Source organism: Abramis brama, assembly GCF_963993115.1.
Source record: "Abramis brama genome assembly, chromosome: 24".
In the NCBI taxonomy this organism is placed as follows: domain Eukaryota; kingdom Metazoa; phylum Chordata; class Actinopteri; order Cypriniformes; family Leuciscidae; genus Abramis; species Abramis brama.
Genome location: NC_139986.1, coordinates 16,935,820 through 16,957,557, shown reverse-complemented (window position 1 = coordinate 16,957,557; position 21,738 = coordinate 16,935,820). Strand labels below are relative to the sequence as shown.

Genomic DNA, 21,738 nt, shown 5'->3' with positions numbered 1-21,738 from the left:
TGTGCTTAACCCACAAGCATCACAACAGTTTACACATTACCACAATATTAAGACCGCCTTATTAACTAGCAAAAATGCCCCAGTGTTTAACTGCATTTGCCTCATGATCCAAAGTCCCTCACACACACACACACACTGTCCGCAGGAACTCCTCTGAGTCATTTTAACCATTGGAATCAGCTTATTAACTGCTGTGCACCTTGCGGTTTTGAACCTGAAAAACACATTAGGCGTGTGATCGGGGCCTTAGGCGGCTAACGTTACTATACCTAATTTAGATCGTACTATGATTATTAATCTTCTGACAGTCCTTCTCGCTGTGAAATAAATAAGTGCTTTATCTTTGATCGTAACAGATAAGTGCGCGCGAGCAGATATGCTGAACTTGTGACAAGTTTAAAAATTAATTTGTGGGATCCGCGGTGTGCAGGTGTTTTAAGCGCGAGCCGCCGCTGACGGTGGCCCACAGTGACCATGATAGACTTCACGCAGATCCTGTCGTCCGTCGGCGAGTTTGGAGCGTTTCAGAAACGCTTGCTGGTGGCGGTATGCCTCCCCAACATCTTCACAGCTTTCCACATGTTCGGTCAGGTCTTCACCGCCATCAGCTTCCCACACAACTGCGACAGCAGCTGGATCTTACAGCGGGCTCCAAACCTGACAGAGGAGAGGCAGCTGAACCTCACCATCCCCCTGGACAGTAAAGGACAATATGAGAGCTGTAAGATGTTCTCACCTGTTGATCTGGATCTCGATGTCATTGAAGCTTATGGAATAAACGCAACGACATCATGTATCGATGGATGGGTTTATAATAAGGCACCAGAAGACAGCAGCACCATTATAACTGAGGTACTGTACTGAACTTTGATATAGATTATAATTATAGGCTAGCTACGGTGCATTATTGGGCTTTTTAAAATTTGCTTTATAAAAGTAGGCCTTAATTATCCGGCTATAGGCTATTATTTTCATAAATATTTAACTTTTATGCTTACACTTTTAACGCATAGGTATAAGATATAGCCTAGGCCAAATAATATTCACTTATTATTCAGTGTCTTTCAGAGTTAAAATTACACAAATCTTCTACACAATCAAAGTTCGTCTCGCGCAAGTTCACGCACTTTAAAAAACATGAACGATAATGTCATATATTCTACCGACTGTATTTGTGATGATTAAACCTATAATAACTTAATGACAGTGTTTGTTTGTTGCCATGGTGACCTCCTCTCTCATAGGCAATTTCTAACTCATAATTTAACTTTTGGTTACGAATCGTTTGAAAACGCGTGAAACGTTTATACTTGCATGTAAAAAAAAAAAAAAAAAAAGTGCTGTCAAATCGATTAATCGCATCTAACATAATTTATACATTTATGTGTGATATTATATGACCATTTACAAACGTTTATGTTAGATGCGAGTAATCGCGATTAATTAATTTGGCTTTTAAAAAAATAATTATTTCACCTACCACCAGCAAACTCATCAAAATGTTCTAAGAACGTTTTGCTGATATTTATATTAAGTTATGGAAATGTTTTTTTTTTTCTTTCTGAATGTTCTCTAAAATTTGAAAATGTCCAGTTTTTTTTCAAATGTCTAAAACGTTTTTTTCTTGGTTATTTGAATGCGAAGGAAACATTCTATTTTATAATTTTGCGAACATTATGGGAATGTTACATTTGAATGTTCTCTAAATATTCTGAAAAATGTTAGCTGAATGTCCTTGGACTTGGTTGGAACTAAAAAGTTTCAGAAAAAAAACCTTCCATGAACAATGTAAAAAATAATGTTTTGTGCAAACGTTTTGAGAACATTATTGAAGACCAGATAACTTTGTTAGGCTACTGCAATATCATTTTGTTCATAACTTGGGAACCTTGCCAGAATGTTAGCCAAAGTTCTGAGAACGTTCCCTGTTAGCTTTGCAGCTAATTATTAATATTATTATTTACAGCCATTTGTTAGCATAAAAGCAATTGCTATATAATGCATACATGTATCATCATAATAGTTTAGTTTAGTTAGTTTAATCATTTTTCCTATTAAATGTAGCTTGACAGGTTAAATTGGGCCAAATTACCCCATTGTTATCACTTTTTTCCTTGACATTAATGGTCGAAATCTTCAAAAATTGTAGCCACAAAACTAAGTACCCTTTTATATTATGTTTTAATGTTTGTCAATTACATAAAATTGAAAGTTATTATAAACTGTAACCAATACATATAATTTTCATTGGCATTTGTTTACTGTCTTTTCTCATGTTTTCTTTTCTTATCTTATCATAGTTTGACCTGGTGTGTGAAAATAAGATTTATAATGAGGCATCTCAGTCCATCTACATGGCTGGTCTTCTTATTGGAGCCCTATTGTTTGGGCCAATGGCAGACAAGTACGTGTAGAGTCCAAGCAACATAAGAATGATATAAAACACACAATGATTATTTTTGAGTTTTTCCAACAGAAAACAAAACATACAGATTATTCAGTTTGTTTTAACAACCCATCAGTAATAAAGGGCCATATTTTGTGGCAAATAAGTCATTTGAGTGCTTGCATGACTGTGCTGGTTAACTTGTTTTCTTGTCACAGGTATGGCCGGCGGTTTGTCACGCTGCTTTCCTTGTTCCTTCAGTTTCTGTTTGGGGTGGGAGTAGCATTTTCCCCCAACATCTATGTCTACATAGCCCTCCGCTTTGTGGTCGGCACCACGATATCAGGGATCTCTATAAACACGTTTGTTCTGGGTAACACCTGTGACTCCTTTTAACGCCAGTATATAAATCTGAAATTTCATTAAGATAATTAGATAGCATGTAGAAAGTGCATTTACAGTACAAGTATGCTTTAAAGTCACCATGAATTCAAAATTGACTTTTTTTGTTGTTGCAGTATTTATTGTAAATTATTTATCATTATTTTTTACAATTCATGTGCTCTCGTAATCTTTAATCAAAATAATTTCCCCTCCCCCTTGCAACGACGTCTCTTCTCTTCTCTGATGATGTGTTTTTCGCTGCAAGGGCGGCGTCACCACCTGTCACTCATATGAGATCACAGCAATAGCAAACCACAATCATCCAGTCATCTCCCAATTAAGTCCCGCCCTAAATTTTTTCTTGTTCAAGAAGCCATGTATACATCACAAATAGCAACTTCTGTTTCATTTTACAACTCCCTCAGAGTTAAACAGTTGAGTTTTACCGTTTTCGAATCCATTCAGCCGAACTCTGGGTCTGGCGGTACCACTTTTAGCATAGCTTAGCATAGATCATTGAATCGGACAAGACCATTAGCATCTCTCTCAAAAAAATGACCAAAGAGTTTCGATATTTTTCCTATTTAAAACTTGACTCTTCTGTAGTTACATCGTGTACTAAGACCGACGGAAAATGAAAAGTTGCGATTTTCTAGGCCGATATGGCTAGGAACTATACTCTCATTCCTGCGTAATAATCAAGAAACTTTGCTGCCGTACCATGAGTCCAGTAGGCGTAATGACTAAGTTTGTCTAACCTATTATACCTATTTTCAGGCGCTGCGTCATTTCATTACGCCGTCGGTCTTAGCACACAATGTAACTACAGAAGAGTCAAGTTTTAAATAGGAAAAATATCGAAACTCTTTGGTCATTTTTTTTTAGAGAGATGCTAATGGTCTTGTCCGATTCAATGATCTATGCTAAGCTATGCTAAAAGTGGTACTGCCAGACCCGGAGATCGGATTCAAAAACGGTAAGACTCAACTGTTTAACTCTGGGGAGTTGTAAAATGACCCTATTTCCAAAAAAAGTATCCCTTTAAATAAATGTCCTGCAACAACAGAAATCGCTATGAAAATGCATATAAAACCTGTTTAGATCTCAGATGATTATTATTTTATAATTGTATCATTTTTTTTCATGGTATCTCAAACATGTTTTAGGTACCGAGTGGTGCGGTTCAGCCAAGCGCGCCCTTTTCACCATTTTGTCACACTGCTTTTATGCCATCGGTCTGATGTTGCTGTCTGGTGTGGCCTTTGGGATCCGAAACTGGAGGATTTTACAGCTGGTTCTGTCAGCGCCAGTTGGGCTTTTCTGCGTTTATTACTGGTTAGAGTTATTCTATATCAGGGATTCCCAAACTTTTAGCATTTGCATATTCTGATGTCGGTCACATGACATGCGAGTATACAAATTAAATATTTAACATTTTTTAATTTAATCTTTTAAGTTACGTTAATTTATTTTTTTTAATTTCTATTTTATTTTCTAATCATTTTCAATGTTTTTGGCAGGATTCTGCCTGAGTCTGCCCGATGGCTTCTGACTCAGGGCAAGCAAGACAGAGCCAAGAAAGAGATCCTGAAAGCAGCCCGAATCAATGGCAGGAAGGTGCCCGAAAATCTGCTCGACAAGGTGACTGTTTTCTCAATGTAGATAGCCAAGCGTTATCTGGTCTAAGAAAAGAGCTGATAAAAAGATCATATCCACTCCCATTTTCCTTCTAAAACATACAGTATCCTACAATCAAAAGTAGGTCTTTAAAATCTGTACATTTAATGGTTGTTTTTATATATGTTTCTACTTGTATATGTATATGCAAATTCAGGCTGCTTATTTTGCCCAGGACAGTCCTGTAAATGAGAGTTTTAATCTCAGTGAGCTTTTCCTGCTTAAGTGAAGGTATTGAAAATGATGAATTAACATGAAATGATGCATTATCAGATGGAAGCAGAGAACACAGCAAATAAAGGCTCCATGCTAGACCTGTTCCGAGTGGATTACCTGAGAAAGAGAGCTCTCATCATGTGCTATATGTGGTGAGTTATGACAGCATTTCCTCATTCAACATCGGAGTCTCTTAGCCCCTTCGCTGTGCATGAAGTGTCAAACATTCCACACTTTTAATGAATTCATTCATTTTTAATTAACACTGTTAAAGGTGCGGTATGTGATCTCCCAGAGTTGTTGTTGAACACTGTTGATATTTGAAATCAACCCAAACAAACCCATTGCTCCGTCTCCAAAATTCACAAAGACTTTACAGCCCGGATGCGGTTAGGCTGGTCCATAGCTGATCTCGAACCGTGATCACTGGTGTGTGAGTCCGGCACGCTAACAAGGACGCTAAATACTGCATTCTCTAATCTAGCGTCACTAGCTGGCCTCCGTTACACACAAAATGCAAGTGTGGATGTCTGTTTATCATAGCAGAAATGCTTCACGAAAGATACAGCAAAGATGATTGAACAAACGACAAGGAAGCACAAAAAATGAACATACACAAGAGTACATACAAGCAAGAGTTGGTTGTTAGTCGCCAGCAGCACAAACAATGACACTCAAAACTGTCCTGTAACTATAGCTAACATTACAACAACAGCATTTCCTGGTTCTATGAAACCACAAAAGCAATGTTACTCGCGTATGGAGCAGAAACAACGCAACCTTTTCCAGGCCTTTCCGCGTCGGTCTCTCCAGAGCGGGAAAGCTTTTCTAAAATTAACGCGGGTTCTAAAGCTCTTGTCTGATCATAACCTTTCTTTTTCCAGTGATGTTCCTCTGATATTTTCTCTTTTGTATTGTCTCTCAGCCATCTCTCTTTCTACAGTCTTCCATCAATCTACCTCTTGCTCACTCTCTCTCTCTCCCCCATTATGAGTGGACACGCCCCCTACTGCTGATTGGATGCAAGTTTGTTGTGGTACTCTGTTTTGAAAAGTTGCTTACTGCACCTTTAATTAAATACATCATCCGGATATTTTAAAGTGTACTTTTTCATTGAATGTCATAGAATAGTGCATAAGTACGCAAATTGGGACGCACCTAATGTGTTAAATACAACAACATAAAACAATTTTACTTTATATTAGGTGTCTTTAACTACTACATGTATGTACTAACATTTCAATTAATCATTTGATACAATGCACTTACTGTGTACACACGTTTTTACATTGACACTGCATTCATTCACTGCAAACCTCATTATTGTAGGTTTGTGACGAGCCTGGTTTACTATGGAGTCAGCTTGAACGTGGGGAACTTCGGCCTGGACATTTACCTGACTCAACTGATCTTTGGCATTGCAGAGTTTCCCGCCCGGCTGGCCTGCTTTCCTCTCATTCAGCGATTCGGAAGGAGGATCTGCCAGAGTGCTGTTCTGCTTCTAGGAGGCACAGCTTGCCTGGTTATTCCTGCTATACCAGGGGGTGAGCGAGTCTCATTTTATAATTATAGAGGAAAGAGGGATTTTGACCCATTTGGAGTCACAAAATTGTCCCCAAAATGTGTGAGACGTGTGTTTTGCTACATCTAACACATGAAAATGTAATTATTTATTTAGAATTATCATTCCACATACAGTGTCCCCAAAAAGTATGTGGATATTTAAGTCACACCTAAAAATGTCTTTGTATGTATAATTAAAAAAAATCAAAACATATGGTATTTTTATAAATAAAAAGAAAAACCTTTGTAACCAAAACATTTGACAAAAATAGGTTTGTAATTTATAAAAATTATACAATGTACAAAAATAGATATGTTATTTAAATGACAAATCTGAAGTATTTCAACCCTTTCAGATGTCACTTTCAGTGGAAATGTTAATAGAACATGTTTATAGAAAAACCAACCAGATCTCATGAGTATTGTACTAGTTGGTGATTTCGTATGAATTAGTAAAAAAAAGTCAACATAAAGGTCCACCACTAAACTTAACTCAACAGGCCTAACGTGACTGATCACGGCAGAAATTAAAGTGAGAGCACGCACTTTATGACAGCTCATCGAGTCGTTTTTCCAGTTTATTAAGCACCCACTGAAAAGGTGTGTATATATTTGTTTACTGTTGGTTGGTTGTAAGGAGTGTTTTGTGTATTTCGCTGTGTATGTTGATGACAATGAAAGGGAGAGAGAGAGAGTTTATGGATAAGACTTTAATGCGCACTGTGTAGCTCTTACAGTGATTTTCTGGAGTAAAACTAACGCTTCATCTTTTGTGTGATGTACAATAAACTTCATTGAACTCCTTAGTATATTTTGGTCATCATTCAGACAGGGTTTGCTACAGCAGGCTTGTATTAATCGTGGATAAAAGCAGATGACAAATTAGTAAAATAAATCTCTAGCTCTGTGGGCATTATTGTCCGACTCCGGGTCGAATTGAACAGTGTTACTGAGAGTTTCTGTTTTGATATTATCAGTTGAGATTGTCCTGACTGAAGCAGCGCGAGCTCGTGAGGCTCCGCCCCCTGGGCCGGCAGCAGCAGCTCTTTTGCATTTAAAGGGATACACACTAAAACGGTGCGTTTTTCTGAGCCCCAAAAAATGACAATTTAAACATGCTGTAAAAAATTATCTGTTGGGTATTTTGAGCTAAAACTTCACATACACACTCTGGGGACATCAGAGACTTAATTTACATCTTGTGAAAAGGGGCATAATAGGTGCCCTTTAAAGGAATTGTCATGAGACTGTTGGAAAAACATTCAAAGGACAAAAACTGCTTAAATGTTCATTAATGTTACATAGAAATCAGTGTGGCACGTCTGCATGATTTGTACTAGTTTCCGATTTTGTATGAATTCATATGATCTGATTCTTATGAAACATTTGATTTGCAGGCAAAACATCATCATTAAAGTCCACACATTAACCTAAGCCCTCAGGACTGTGTGAGCAGATTGTATAAAAACGTATTAATGAGATTGTATGAATTCGCAACTAATTCACCAAATCATAAAATTCTTGTCATGGGGAGTTTTCATGAGACTGGGTTGGAAAAGCAAACAAATGACAAGCTGCGTAAATGTTCATTAATGTGACACAAGCACATTAATCCTCTTGATTTCAACTCCGACTGCTTTTTCCCAGAGTATCCTGTGGTTGTGACTGTGATCGCTGTGATCGGGAAGTTCTCCCTCGCTGCCTCTTTCACCATAGTGTATGTGTACACTGCTGAGCTCTACCCAACGGTTGTCAGGTGTGTATGTAAAAGAAACCTGCATGAACACTCACTGTTTTCAGTTCTGCATTCTAAATGAGTTCTCATTCTTAAACTCAATTGTCTAGGCAAAATGGAGTGGGACTGAACTCCATGTGTGCGCGTGTCGCTGGTATTCTAGCTCCTCTGATTGGCTTGTTGAACGTGTATCATCATTCCATTCCAATGGTCATATTCGGTTCTCTTCCTTTTGTGGGAGGAGCCCTGACCTTCCTGCTCCCAGAAACACTAAACACCGAACTACAGGACCACACTGAGGTTCCCGTAGATGAGAGCATGTGAGGATTCTTTATATTAGTGACATTTCACTCAAAAAAGCATAAAGCATCTCTTGCAATAATAAATCATGTAAAAAGCACTTAACTTTTGATGCACAGAATTTAATACAAAATTCTCTCATTTACAGGGGATCAAAGAAAGCCAACATTGAAAATGGACTGAATCAGGAGCAGGAAATGGCTCTCAGGAGCACAAAATTATGAGATTTATACTGCAAAAAGTTGATGTTCATGGGTGTTTTAACAGATTTATTCAATAAGTGTGGATGGGTAAAATATGACAAACAGGTGTCACTGTTTACTTTTCATGCTGCAAGTATCATGTTTGTAAAGTTTTATTGATAAAAATGAATTTGTACTTTTTTATCACTTCATTTTGAAAAATGCTAATAAAAAAATGATTTATTAATGATTCAACACATGCAGGAGTGTTTTTTCCCAATACTTTTCAGACTGATGCTACAGAAGAAAGCCATTAATGAAGACATAATCTGGTCATTTATTTAGAAGTTCAGTAATTTAATAGTGAAACAGCAACTAAAAACTATGTACAAATACTCATATTTGATTTTTATCCCAGACATCCATGTTTTTGACACATTTGTTTTAAAATTATAAAGATACATCATTCAGTATGTAAAATGTTAGTTTTAATGATCTTTAGATGTCATAAAACACACTAACATCAGGGTCTCAAACATAACAACATAAACATTTTAGAACAGAGTGATACTGATTTATAGACATAAACTGCTTTGTGAAATCATGTTATGTTAATATTAAATCCTTATTTGATTTAAACGTGTTGATGCACAATCGCCAAAGACCAGAAAATTGTATTTGCCTACATACGACCATCTGCTGGTTACGGCCCATATACTTGTTCAGTGGTTTTAAATGACGTCAGTGCCATTCCTCTGTAGCCAACGGTCTTTATGCTGTTGACGGCCGAAGCCCTCGTCATAGTTGCCCTTCCTTCTGAAAAGCTGCTGATAGTGGAAAACACAGTAGAATTCCCCGTAGAGAGGCGCATAGCTTTGAAGGCTAAAACCAAGAAAACACATTTTAGTATATTCCTTGCTTATGATCTGTAGGCTATAAAAAAACACATTAATTGGGTGCATTTTTGTAGATTAACAGTTTTAAGCAACAGCTGCTGTGTCAGCAAAGTAGGTTAACAGCTTTAGAGGCAAAGTCTAAAGACTGGTGCAGAACTGCAACTTCAGCGCTGCCTAATAAATGATTTGCTGTGATTTATGGTCTAGTTGCATTATAGTAACAAAGTGATTTCACTTATAGATGTAATGTGTTTTAAATGTTTATATTTCAGCGATGTTCATTATCGGAAATCGTCTTACCTCAGTTTCTTTTTGCAGTGCTTGCAGCAGAAACAGGTTTTGTGAAAAATGAGTTTATCAGCTGCCATTCTTTCCATTGGGTAAACTGGTTTCAGACAGGCTGAGCATGTTTCCTGAGCTGCTGGCTGAAACTACAGTCACATATAAAAGGGTTAACAACACACCACTGACCTGGGGTCAGAAGTTGGCTTTTAATTCACTTAAGCTATTAGGTTGTGTTTTTTTTATGCGGGTTTTTGGAAAACACTGGTGTAAATTATGGTGTTTGAACTCTTTCAGTAAAACACAAGCTGCATTTTGTCTTCATATTGGCTGAATGAGATTTTTTTTTTTTTTTTTTAAGATTAAAAAAAAAAAAAAAGGGAAAAAAAGGAAGGAAAAGTTGACACCATCCACTTCAAAAATAGAAAAATATTTATTTCATGTTCTCGGGCTGAGGTTTAGAAACGTAAAGTCTCACCTACCTGTGTTGAGAACTTGAAATAAATATGTGGTCGGCCAACTTTTCCTTCCTTTTTACAATTTTTTTTGTTTCGCGGTTGAGCCCCCTTATTGAGCACTTTGCCCGTTAGATGTGGGCATCCCAACAGTTCAAATATTTCTAAATGATTAAATTCTACAAACACTTTAAAATAAATAAATGTAACATTACCAAAATAATTAATAGAATGCTTAAACAGATCATTATCTAATGTAGGCTACATTTAAATGGATCTAAAAAAGAAATGTTCAATAGAAATGTTGGTTGTTGAAAACATTGGTTTATATATTTTGATTTTTAAGGATTATATATACAGTAGGTATTTTAAAATGTTTGTTCAAGACTAAATAATGTTACCAGATTTTTGGGGAAATATTTCTGTAGATCACTGTTTCAGTCAACCAAATCTCATGAGAAAATGTAGCAATTTTTCAAGTGTGTCATTTCATCTGAAAATGTCCAATTAAAAAAATATTATCATATTAAAAAATGAATGAAGGTCCATCCCTAAACCCCTCAGTGGGACAAAAATCTTACGAAAGCGTGCAAACACAAGCGTGCAAACACATACAAATTTGCAACAAATCAAAATAGTTATGAATTGTTGTGAGAGTGAGACTGTGTTTCTGTTTTAAGTATTAAACATATGAGAACACCTATTTACTGAAATTTAGAATGACACGTTTCTATTACTTTTATTGACAAATATGGCAGAAATTCAAATGATATTGTATTCACAGAAATATCAGAACATGTTTTCTGCATGACTGCAACATACTAAGGAATTATTAGTTTAAAAAAATATTAATTCACACAAAAAAAAAAAACTGAAATACTAACAATGATCAATACTAACATACATAGGAATAGTGAGGTAACCTACAAAACATAACCAAGCAAAAACAGTACAAACGTGTTACATTTAAATGCATTGGCTATTACATTATTAGATCTTTCATTTATGTGACAACCAAAACTGAAATAAATTTCCAACATTCACAGTGGGGGATGGTCCTCTTTAATAAAAGGTGTGTTGATTCTTGGGTATGTGACAATTTCAGATGTGGCTGGACTGCTCGTAATATGCTTTCTAGAAGTTGTCCTTGTTTCCGGTTGGGTTGTTACAACCGTGGAGGTTTTCGAAGAGTAGAACTTGTTGCCGAAGCAGTCCGTCCTCTCGTAGTTCTCTTTGATGGTTTTTGTTCCGATTACTTTCTCTACCTCAGGCATCGTTTGCACTTCCAGCACACTGACCTGCCGTTGTGGATTCGGGGGGCTGGAGGACGCCCCCTTTGTGACAGAACATTGCCTGCGGTCTGAAGGCACACTACAGCAGCACTGGGGCTTGGCCTCTTCTTTCGGTTCTGCTTTCAAGGGACTGATCTGAGGCGATGGCAACTCCGTAGGCTTCCTCGCTGCAGACTGAATGGAAATAAACGAAGGAGACGCTGGTGAGGTTGATCTCTGTTTGGTTGTGGGAATAAAAAGCTCTGGCATTTTCTGTGATGTTGACTGTCCAGAAACACTCCTTCCCATCTTGTTTTGAGCTTTTGGGGATTTGCTCGACCCAATACTGATTTTCCTGATATTACCTGAGGGAGGTGAACCCTGGACAGCCACCATTGACTCCCTGAAGAGACCAGAGAGTCCTACAATGTCAGAGTCAGATTTCAGAGTCGAGACTGAGTAAAGAGCCTTTTTAATGGCCTCCTCTATATCCATGAGTCTCGCAAGCGTTTGGTCTTTTAAACGAATGATGTCCGCACCAGCTTTCTCGAGGTCCCCAAAAGCAACCTCCATGGATGACATCACCTCAGGTTCACTTGGTGCTCCCAAATGTTCTGACTTGACTATTTTTGGCTTGATCTTTTTCGCCCGAGGCACAACCCAATCCGGTACACTCTCGAAAATGTTTCTAAGCGAGCTCACATCTACTTTGTTGGTGTCGTCTTCGATTTCCTCTACTTTAGAGAGTATGTTTTTCAGTTCCTCTTGCTTTTTCAGCTTGTCGAAGATCTCCATGACAGCCGGCACGTTTCCTTTCATGATTTCATCCATGTGCACAGAGAGTCTCTGCCTTCGCTCATCCTCAGTTTCTCCTCTCCTTTTCTTTTTCCGTCTGACCACTCCACTCACTTGTTGATCATCACTTTTATCTTCTTTTTCTTCACGGTTGTTACTATCTATCTTACAGGTCTCAGAGGAGCCATTGTTGTGAGGATAAGGACTCATTTCCTGTGCCGTTTCAGTTTCCAAAATGGTGGAGTTGTTATTGGTGTTGTCTGTAGTGTTCATCACATTTTCTTTAGCCATTTTGATTCTTTTAGGTTTCACAGGAGGCACTGAACCACTCTGCTTCACCCCAAAGTTTTGAAGAGTGCCATTAAATCCTGTGGAAGATTCACTGGCAATGCTTTCCAGAGAGCTCTTTGGAGGTTCTTCAACAACCTGTATGTCATTTAGCTTTTTGTTTTCAGTGTCGGTCATTGACGTATCACTAGGTTCAGGTTCATTGGCATCAGTATGCTGTACACTTATGCAGAGTACATCTTTATGTGCCGCTTGGTCTGGGCTTAATTTGGCAGTTGAAGGTTCTTTAATCTCCTCAGTTGGTGATTTTAAAGATGTAGTTGGGACTTGGGATTTGTTGAGACGGTATGCATCAGTTTCAGTACCAAGAGGGTTTGGCTTAATTTTTAAATGATCTGGTTTAGGTGGGATAGCTGGCTTGGGTCCAATAGGAGTTTTCCGTTTTTTAACATGTGTGTCTGCGGAGACATGAAGGGGAGAACAAGTCACTGGTTTGTTTTCAAACTGGGTTGTGTCAGTTTCCTCACCAAGTGATTTTAAAGCCTCTTGTTCAGCTAGGGGTGCAGGAGAATATGTTGATGGCTTATTTTCTTTAGTCCTTTTACTTGACTGCTCTACATTTGTATTTTTGTGTCCTGCAAATCCTTTAGCAGAGTTTCTATAAATCATTGCAGCTCTAAAATCCCCCTTTGAGACATTAAAGTTGGACTTTCCCAAGGAATCAAGAGCTGCCTGTATGCTACCCCTCATAGCATCCTCCTTACTTTCATCTTCCTTTTGAGTTTCGTATAACTGTGAGACCTCTTCTTTCACACTTACATTATTATTGTTTTTCACATGCGTAAACTCATGGTTAACTGAACCAAGGTCACAGATTTGTTGGGTTTGGTTGGTCTGGGAAGCAAGTGCTTGTACACTCTGCTGAAGAGCTTTTGCCTCCATTGTGGCCTGATGAAGATTCATAATTGCTGTTTGTAGATTCACTAACTCATCTTCTTCCACTACATCAACAAGTTCTGCTTGAAGAACAGCTCCATCATCCATAATATCTTGATCTTGGAGAATTCTTGGGGTGCCCCCAGTGTTAGTGCAAATTTCAGCCTCGTTTGATTTTTCTGTATTATTTTCATTATTTATCACACTTTCTGTAGGTGACACTTTTGACTTGTTTTCTTCTGATTGTGTTTTGAAGCTTAAATGATCTATATTGGTAGTAAAATTGGTAGCTTTGAAATTGTTAACATTACCTGGTATAATCTCACTTGTTTTTTCTGACGCACATATATCTACATCTGATGATGTTTCCTGCAGCCTTTTTAGATGATCAAGGTCTCCTTTCTCAATGCAGCTCTGGCATAGCTGCACTTTACTAGTTTTGTTTATATCTACTGCTGAAGAACTTTCTGATGAACTAATATCTGTCTTGAGATCACCCTTTTCAGACTCTGGATCAATCTTTAGACTTGTGGGAATGGATCTATACTCAATTTTACCCAACTCCTTTACCCCTGCACTGTCTTCACTGTGGATAAAAAGTACATAAACTGTTATCTCTCTCATTCCTGTGGTACCATCTTGTATTATGACTCCTTTCCTCATGGACTTCTCTTGACTGAGTAGATCTTCAGTAATCTGCACTACATTGGCAGTCCTGCACTCTTTATCTGGAGTGAACGGAAGTTGATGAGTGGGAACATCTACTTTCTGAATCTCCACATTGCCCTGATTGTCCTCTTTTAGGAAGGTCACAGTTGAGTTCAGGCTTGTTCCTGGTAGCATCTGAAGCATGATGCTCTTTATGTTTCCAGTCACTATCTCCTCATCATCAATTTCTGCTCTTGTATCTTCTTGTATGAAGTGATATCTTGCTTTCTTGATATGGCCAGTTTCATTAGCCTCAAGGATAGTTCCATCAGAATGCATGATACTGAAGTTGCATAAAGAAACTAGAGTTTCCTGCATGTTCTCAAGGATGGTTTCTGATTCTTCCTTGGTTTGCTGATTGATCTTATCAAGTGGAGTTGATTCGAACATCTGAGCTCTATTTTTTACATTTGCCTTCAGCAGTTCTTCCTCTTGGCTACAGCTGTCATTTGTGGGTGAGATGTTCTCCTTGTCATGTAATATTGTTTCAAAGACCTGTTTGGCTCTAGATATACCTACAAATACCTCATTTGTGCCTATGAAATCAGTGGTTTCACTGTTATAGTGAATGTTTGATGTTTGTTTTCCATCAGTTTCAGAATCGTTCTTTGGTTTCCAGACCGATCCACCTTCCTCCTCAGAAAAAATGTTTTTCCTTTGACAGGGGCTTTGACTGTCTCTCAGAATATCCATTGATTGAGCTTCGAACATTCTGCGTGTGGCTTTCACATCCACTCTGATGCTCTGCTCTGATGTCCCTTCCTCTGATTCGTTGAGTTGGGGTTTGTTCTCTTCGTTGAGGAAGTTAGCTGTAGGTTGTTCAAACATACAAACGGTTCTCTTGATTTCGCCCTCTTGAAACTCCTTTTTCATCTGTGGTTTTTGGTCGTGGAAATCCACTGAATTGATATCATGGTTCTCAAACAGCCAGCACCTAGATTGGACCTCACTCTGGTATCCACTGTCTGTGACTGGGTCGATGTTGAGAATATCAGCCATCTCCCTCTCTACCAAACTGTCTACATTTTTCAACTCAGGATAAGTATGTTTGAGCAGTCGTCTAAGCTCGCATTTCTGTCTGCGTTGGTGCAGAATGGACATTACTTCTCTTGTAGGGGGTGGTGAAGTAAAGGCTCGCTCATACTCATCAACACTGGTTTCCGGATGACGTGTAGATGGATTTGATTCGGGTGCATATGCTATGCTGTTTTGTGCACCTTCAGCCATCTTAGAGTAAAAAAAATAACAACCACATTAGATTATTGTAGCTAATATATTAACCTATTATTTCAAATGGTTATGATTAATTTTGAGCAAACACGAATGGTTAAGAAGTTAAACATACCTGCTGAACTGTACGGAAGCCAAACCGCATGCCAAAGAAAACCAGCGTTTTGTGCCTAACGTTTCTAATGGTTATTAATTTCAGCAGTCTGAATACAGGCAGTTGAGAACATTATCATTCACGTTAGTATTGTGATTATGAGACCGGTGATTAAGAAACAGAAAAAATCCAGCAAAGACATCCAGAATAATTATATATTCTGTCCTGCTAAATGAGTAGGTAATCAAACACTGCAAATTCAACTTCATATGTTGTTCATTTAATTCAGACCCAATATCAAAAGGGTCACTACCACAATTTGTTATTTACTGAGTATGCAATTACAGAAAGACGCAAACTACAAATGTTGCTAATGTTTTGCTAATGTTTAACAGCACTAAAAGAGCAAACATTTTATTTCAAGAATAAAGTGCAAAATATGATATAATGTACATAATTTTGAATAAAACACATTTATACACAATATTATAATTTATTCCAGAGTTCACACCAGGGTTAGTTTGTACTTTAAAATCGAATGAACAAGCCAAATGAGTTTTATCACTAGATTAAAGTACATATTTGAAACAATTTTTCCTTACCTTGCTTGCTTTTGGCCTTTTTCCAGTTGGAGAAGTGGGATTCTGGTCCTATCACAAACAAAAATCAAGGAAATGACTAGCGTGTCTGATTAGAAATAGCAAATTCAATTTCAAGTTGAGCTTTTATAAAAAAAAAAAACAACAACTAGGAACTGAGTTTAATAACTTAATTTAAGAGTTGTTCCAAAGTAGAACATATTATATAGTAATTATATATACACTGTAAAAAAAGTTGCTCTTTCATGGAGACTGTCCTCATGTGTTTGCAATTTGAATATAATAATGCATTTAAAAGTTGGTGCGCTTCACCAACGGACGTCTCTCAAATGCCTCTGGTCGCAATTGGATAGACCTAAAACCAATCAGAGCGATCGTCATCGTGTAAAGCCCGCCTCAACGTTTCTGATTGGTGCCTCGATTTGGACGGATTAGAAATCGGCTTGAATGGGCTCTTTGCCAGACTACTTGCAGAGCAAATCTAGTACGAGTACGATAAACTTGGACATTTAAGTTGTTTCAACTTAAATTACATTAAACTGGCTTAAAAAATTTGATGAATCTTGTATAACAGTTGAAAATTGTTTAACTTATTTTGAAGAGTAAAAGCAATGGAAAGTTTTTTTTTATAAGTTATACAAGATTCAACACATTTTTTTAAGTCAGTTTAATGTAATTTAAGTTGAAATTACTTAAACATCCAAGTTGATTGAACTTAAAAAAAATGAAGACAGCAACTTTTCTTTTACAGTGCATGCTCCTTGAACTTGTAGCTAAACACTGATAAACAGAAAGCTGTTGTACAAGCAGTTCATTTAGCAGCATTTTCTTGCTGCCTTACCCTGTCTCATCCCCCTGGCCCCAAAAGTAGCTACAAGTACTAACTGGTTTCAAGACGTTTCCTGCTGGTTCTGCAGCTGCCACTTTTGACAGATATAGTGCAGACAATGCTTTGACTGAAATAGAAGGTTTCTCCAGTTCGTAGAGAGCCGAGCTGTCTCTGAAGTCTGCGACTGACCTTCTTTTATCCTCTGTAACAGCAGAAAGATCAGAATCACGATATGGTTATTGTAACTCAAAATTGTACTCCTAATTTCCTGGATGAAAGGAATGAAATCAAGGTCAACATCTGTGCTTTTACAACCAGACGCACACATCAGGGGGGCAAAAAAGACATTCTGAACTGTCAGATATGAGATTTATTTAAAAAGAAAAGTTTGTCTTTCAGTGGGAGGTGGGCGACTGGTCAGGCATATTGTTTGTTAGTTTTGTGAGAGACTTTATCTGTGACTCAGCAAGCTTTTAGCAGGGCTTTTAGATTTAACTGTAAATTATGATAGATTATTTATTGACTGATTCGTACCCAGAGACCCCCTTATCTAGACTTTCAGCGAACATAAGTACTCCCAAATACTGTAACAATAACAGTTTTCTCAATAACAATTTAGAATGATTCTAATTGTTATTACCAAACATTATTAAGTCAAGTCAAATCAAGTCATCTTCATTTATATAGCACTTTTAACAATGTAGATTGTTCCAAAGCAGCTTTACATTGATAATGGGAAATTAAAGTAACAGAGATTATTTTGGCTTTATAGCAGCTCTAGAATAAAGTTATTGTCCAGCTAAAGTTAGTTTGAATGATTTCACTTCCGTCGCAACGATCAATAGTTATTAACTTAGGGGCCGCTAACACGACACCGTTCACGACAAAGTTCTTTCTGCGCAAACTTCAAAAATGCCAACCAATGGGAACGCCGATGACGTGCACATGCGTATTACGAGTTCAGTATTACCTTTTTTATTTCTTAAAATCATTCATGTATCACATTTATTTTAATATTTGTATATTTTTAAAGAAAATCCTGACCCCTGTTGGCTTATGTATATGTAATGTATATGTAACTGACATCAAACAGTTCAACTAATGCCTCCATTAATGCTTTGAAATGAGTATTAAATCCATTTTGTAAGTGTGCTTCATTTTAAAACAGTGATGTTATGATGGTTATTGCTCTGTCAGCTCTATTGCAGTAATGTGGACAGCTGCTATGATCGCAAGCCATCAGTGTAGTGCGTTTCAAAGGGTGGAAAACATCTGACTCTCTGTGACACAGATACTTGTGGGATTTCCAGTCGTGAACCAAGAACCAACACACCGCTTGGTTGAATGAGAAGAAGGGTATAGACTAATATTCCGTTTCAAGGGCAAAATATTGTCTTGCCTTAAACTGGTAAAATAAAATTATAATCAACCATGGCTGTATTTTAGTATCTGAAAAGCATTAAGGAAGTGAAACTCGTTATCTGATTTTAGTTAAGTCTATTTTTTATTGTAGTAAATAATTTACCTGTTGAGTGCATCTGTATTAAATCACTCTTGCTACTCATCTGATCTAGATATCACAATGATAATGAGATTATTTTTTGGTTCCATAATTATTGATTAAATTATCATCTTTTGCTGTCCAGTTCATCACACATTCTCCAACAGCTATTCATTAACAATACAAGACAGATTTCCTTTAAATATAAATAATATTTGATGAAGACAAGTGAAGCAAAGTGTCCAACAAAAATCATCTATAACTAATTTCAGCATGCTAGTGAGTTGAAAATTAACATACGATTATTTATTTGCACAGTAAAATGTTAAGGTTAAGCTTGTTTTCCAGCCTGTTTTTTTTTTTTACACAAAAATGAATAATGAAATTCTGGAAATCCCATGTCCTTGGTTACACAACAGTGTATCTTCTATAATACACATGTTGTGGGAAATCTATTTGATGCAGTATAACAGCTTAAAAGTGTGTAAACATAAACTCACCATTCAGTGCTCTTTCTCTTTGCTCATAAGCTTAAATCAAATCCCTCTGAATTATTTTATTACTTAGTTCAGTAATGATCCTCTGACGGGTCTATCGGCCATGTGTGTCCTCCGAGTGTGTCAGCAAGCCTGTGGCTCCGCTTCTGTTCTGGTAACAGCTGACCCTGTCCGGCTCTCATGGAGGGATAAGTGCCAGCCAGCTATTTTAGGAGCTATTCTGCTATTGCTACACCAGGCTGAGTCAATCACTTGTTGAGATACACAGCTATATTTCCAGTCTGCCTCAACCCAGCACTCAGAAATGACTAAAAAAAGCATGTTATTTTCATCTCATGTCATTATGAACAGTTGTTGCTCCTGCTGTGATGTCAGGCGTTTCCTCAGTTACAGTTTGGAGAGCCCTCACACGTGGCCCAAGTTTTATCAAAAGCAAAGTAAAGTATATTTTCTATATTTCACCAGTGCTTTTATTTGACAGTATTTGCAAAAGAAAGTGCTTTTTGTCTTGAAAGATATTCTATATAGCTTGCTCTTGACATTTAGGTCACATGATACTGTGAAACGTAATTTGAAACGTAACCTTGAACTAGAATCCTTGATAGTGTTGTTTGCTGAGGTAGGCATTGCTATTACTATTGCTCATAGTTTGAGTCAGAGTTTTGAACAAACCCTAACCCTACTTAAACCAGGAATCAATCCATCCATCCATCCATCCATCCATCCATCCATCCATCCATCCATTCATCCATCCATCCATCCATCCATCCATCCATCCATCCAAAGTGAGGTGTACCGAGCCGTACCATGCGAGTCTTTTGTAAAATGTAAAAAGTTACGTATGTACTCACCCTCTGGAGTTGATATTTTTTCACTATAAATGCCAGAAATGGTCTTTCTTCTATCAGATCGGGTTATTATCTGTTTTGTTCTCTCACTCTGAAAGAGTAAATATTTCATCAGTAAAATACAAATGACTCTTGGTCATGCACATCTCTGTAAGGTCTAACTGTTACCTTTGTGATCACTTGAACCTCTTTGGTCCATTTCTCTGGTTCATCATGGCTGTTATTAACCTCTGGCTCTACTTGGGGCTTTATGTCCTCAGGATCCTTCTTATTGGGAAGAGTGAGTGGAAGAGTAGTGTTATTGGCTTTCTCAGCACCCACTGACTGAAGTGCCGTCTTGCTTCTCTTGGACTCAGGCTGAGTGGTGACCTTTGACTCAAAGAGCGCCCTGAGTGCTGTGGTGCCCGTAGGTCTCTGCCGGGGGAGGCTCCCCATAGACTTACTGCGGGACAGAGGAGAGACTCTGGTCTTCTCTTTGACATCAGTCTTCTTCACTTGTGTCTCAACTCTGCTGACATTCTCACTGACAGGAATTGGTTCAATCTGCATGCTCATCTGTGGGAGAAATTAGAAAAACAGGTAATGCAGGTAAAAGTGGTTGATTCCTTCAATCTTAGGGAAACAATGACATCGCATGTTGAATATTTAAAAATATAATAGAGTTGTCTATGTGAGGTTTGGTGTTTTTACCTCATGCTTGATATCCTCTGAATCAACTTTTGTTTTTCTTCCAGGAGAGTTTTGGTAGCTGGTGAAGACATGGTGTTCAGAAGGTCTGATAAAGTCCTGTATTTAATTTCATTTAATTCAAAATGACTTCGGAAAATAGAACTGTACACTTTCTATTTACACATCAACATCAAGTCCAATGGATTATTGATAATTATGTCATTATTACACAAGTAAGTGTTTATTGATTAAGTATAAACTCTCATTTATTTGGTTAACTCAAACTGAATATTCTGTCATCATTTATTCACCTTCATGTTTTTCAAAACACATTTCATCTCTTATTTTATGTGGAATACAATAGGATATCTTTAGCTGAATGTATTAGCTGCTTGTTTCCAATGGTGACCATGTCAATCAAACAAGATTTTCAGTGAATGACAACTCAAATTCTGTCAAGTTGTTGTATGGATTTAGAGCACTTAGAATATATGTAGTGAACAAATTTCATTGACAGCCTTTTTTTTTTTTTTTTTTTTTGGAGCTTGGTCCCCTCCCACATTCATTGTATGAAAAACAGCATCTCAGACATTTTTGCTAAACATCACATTTTATGTCCCAGAGAGAAGGCCAGTCATACAGGTTTGGACCATCATAAGGGTGAGTAAATGATGACAGAATTGGTGAACTATTCATTTAAAGTAAGAGAAACGTCTCCCTCACTGTAACATAAGCTGAGAGACAGACTTCCTCTTGTCTCTGAGTCCAGTTTCAGTCCTGGACACGACATGATCAGTGGAAACACTTTTGAGAGACTGGGCCCTCCGCAAGATGCTCTTCACTTCCATTTCTTCTTCCTCGCCTAATACTCTGTCCTCCGTCCACGTCCCAACCTACACACTATGAACACACATCACATGCGTCTTGACATGGACAGATTTGTGGCATTCAGTCACATGGTCTTACATTTTAAAATTAGTTATGGGAAAAGCAGTTATCCTGTTAACAGCCAGTCACTTGGCACGTTTTTTTATTGCCTTTTTCCCACATATTTTAGTCATCATCATATGAGGTATCATTCGAAAGCTTAAACACTCAAAATCCATTCCACTGTGATATCTTCAAATTCAAAACGCAACAAAAAACGTAAAAGTTACAAAGTTAAAAACGCTGTATTATGCATGCCAGGCCAGTAGTTGGCGATGTCACTTTGTGAAGAAACTACACATATAGTTTACGCACATAAGCATTCAGCCTATAGACTGAACAAGTAATACGCATGACATCATCGTTTTCATAAATTCGCCTTTTTGTAGTTTACACAGAAATGATAATGGTAGTGTTTTCTACAGTCTACTAATACTCTAATGAGAGTAAGTTGACATGTAGTTGCAAAG

At 37.5% G+C, this 21,738-nt stretch overlaps 2 protein-coding genes across 3 annotated transcripts; one reads left to right on the top strand and one right to left on the bottom strand.

The window, feature by feature from the left end:
• The first annotated feature begins 120 nt into the window (after window positions 1-120).
• slc22a13b (solute carrier family 22 member 13b) lies at window positions 121-8,693 on the top strand. The gene is made up of 10 exons (XM_084102093.1): window positions 121-852; window positions 2,301-2,404; window positions 2,605-2,759; window positions 3,937-4,105; window positions 4,291-4,411; window positions 4,721-4,815; window positions 5,993-6,207; window positions 7,874-7,982; window positions 8,072-8,281; window positions 8,410-8,693. The coding sequence occupies exons 1-10, from the start codon at window positions 475-477 to the stop codon at window positions 8,483-8,485; spliced, it is 1,632 nt and encodes a 543-aa protein (XP_083958219.1). The 5' UTR covers window positions 121-474; the 3' UTR covers window positions 8,486-8,693.
• A 93-nt stretch (window positions 8,694-8,786) lies between these two features.
• On the bottom strand, window positions 8,787-21,225 carry LOC311075036 (xin actin-binding repeat-containing protein 1). 2 transcript variants are annotated; one of them, XM_084102092.1, is made up of 8 exons: window positions 21,065-21,225; window positions 20,363-20,420; window positions 19,841-20,227; window positions 19,676-19,763; window positions 16,883-17,028; window positions 16,001-16,048; window positions 9,640-9,770; window positions 8,787-9,325 (listed from the first exon to the last, which is right to left on the bottom strand). In XM_084102092.1, exons 1-8 carry the CDS (start codon window positions 21,187-21,189, stop codon window positions 9,175-9,177), a joined length of 1,134 nt encoding a protein of 377 aa, XP_083958218.1. In that variant the 5' UTR covers window positions 21,190-21,225; the 3' UTR covers window positions 8,787-9,174. The 2 variants fall into 2 exon arrangements, with proteins under 2 accessions (XP_083958218.1, XP_083958217.1); XM_084102091.1 differs by lacking the exons at window positions 8,787-9,325; window positions 9,640-9,770; window positions 19,676-19,763; ... (1 more) ...; window positions 20,363-20,420; window positions 21,065-21,225 and adding exons at window positions 10,789-15,301; window positions 18,828-18,987.
• Between the last annotated feature and the right edge of the window lie 513 nt (window positions 21,226-21,738).

Coding starts and splice junctions, on each gene's coding strand:
- slc22a13b (XM_084102093.1), top strand. CDS start 475: ATGATAGACTTCACGCAGATCCTGTCGTCCGTCGGCGAGTTTGGAGCG. Junction 2,405..2,604: donor TTTGGGCCAATGGCAGACAA/GTACGTGTAGAG, acceptor TTCTTGTCACAG/GTATGGCCGGCGGTTTGTCA. Junction 4,106..4,290: donor CTTTTCTGCGTTTATTACTG/GTTAGAGTTATT, acceptor TGTTTTTGGCAG/GATTCTGCCTGAGTCTGCCC.
- LOC311075036 (XM_084102091.1), bottom strand. CDS start 15,301: ATGGCTGAAGGTGCACAAAACAGCATAGCATATGCACCCGAATCAAAT.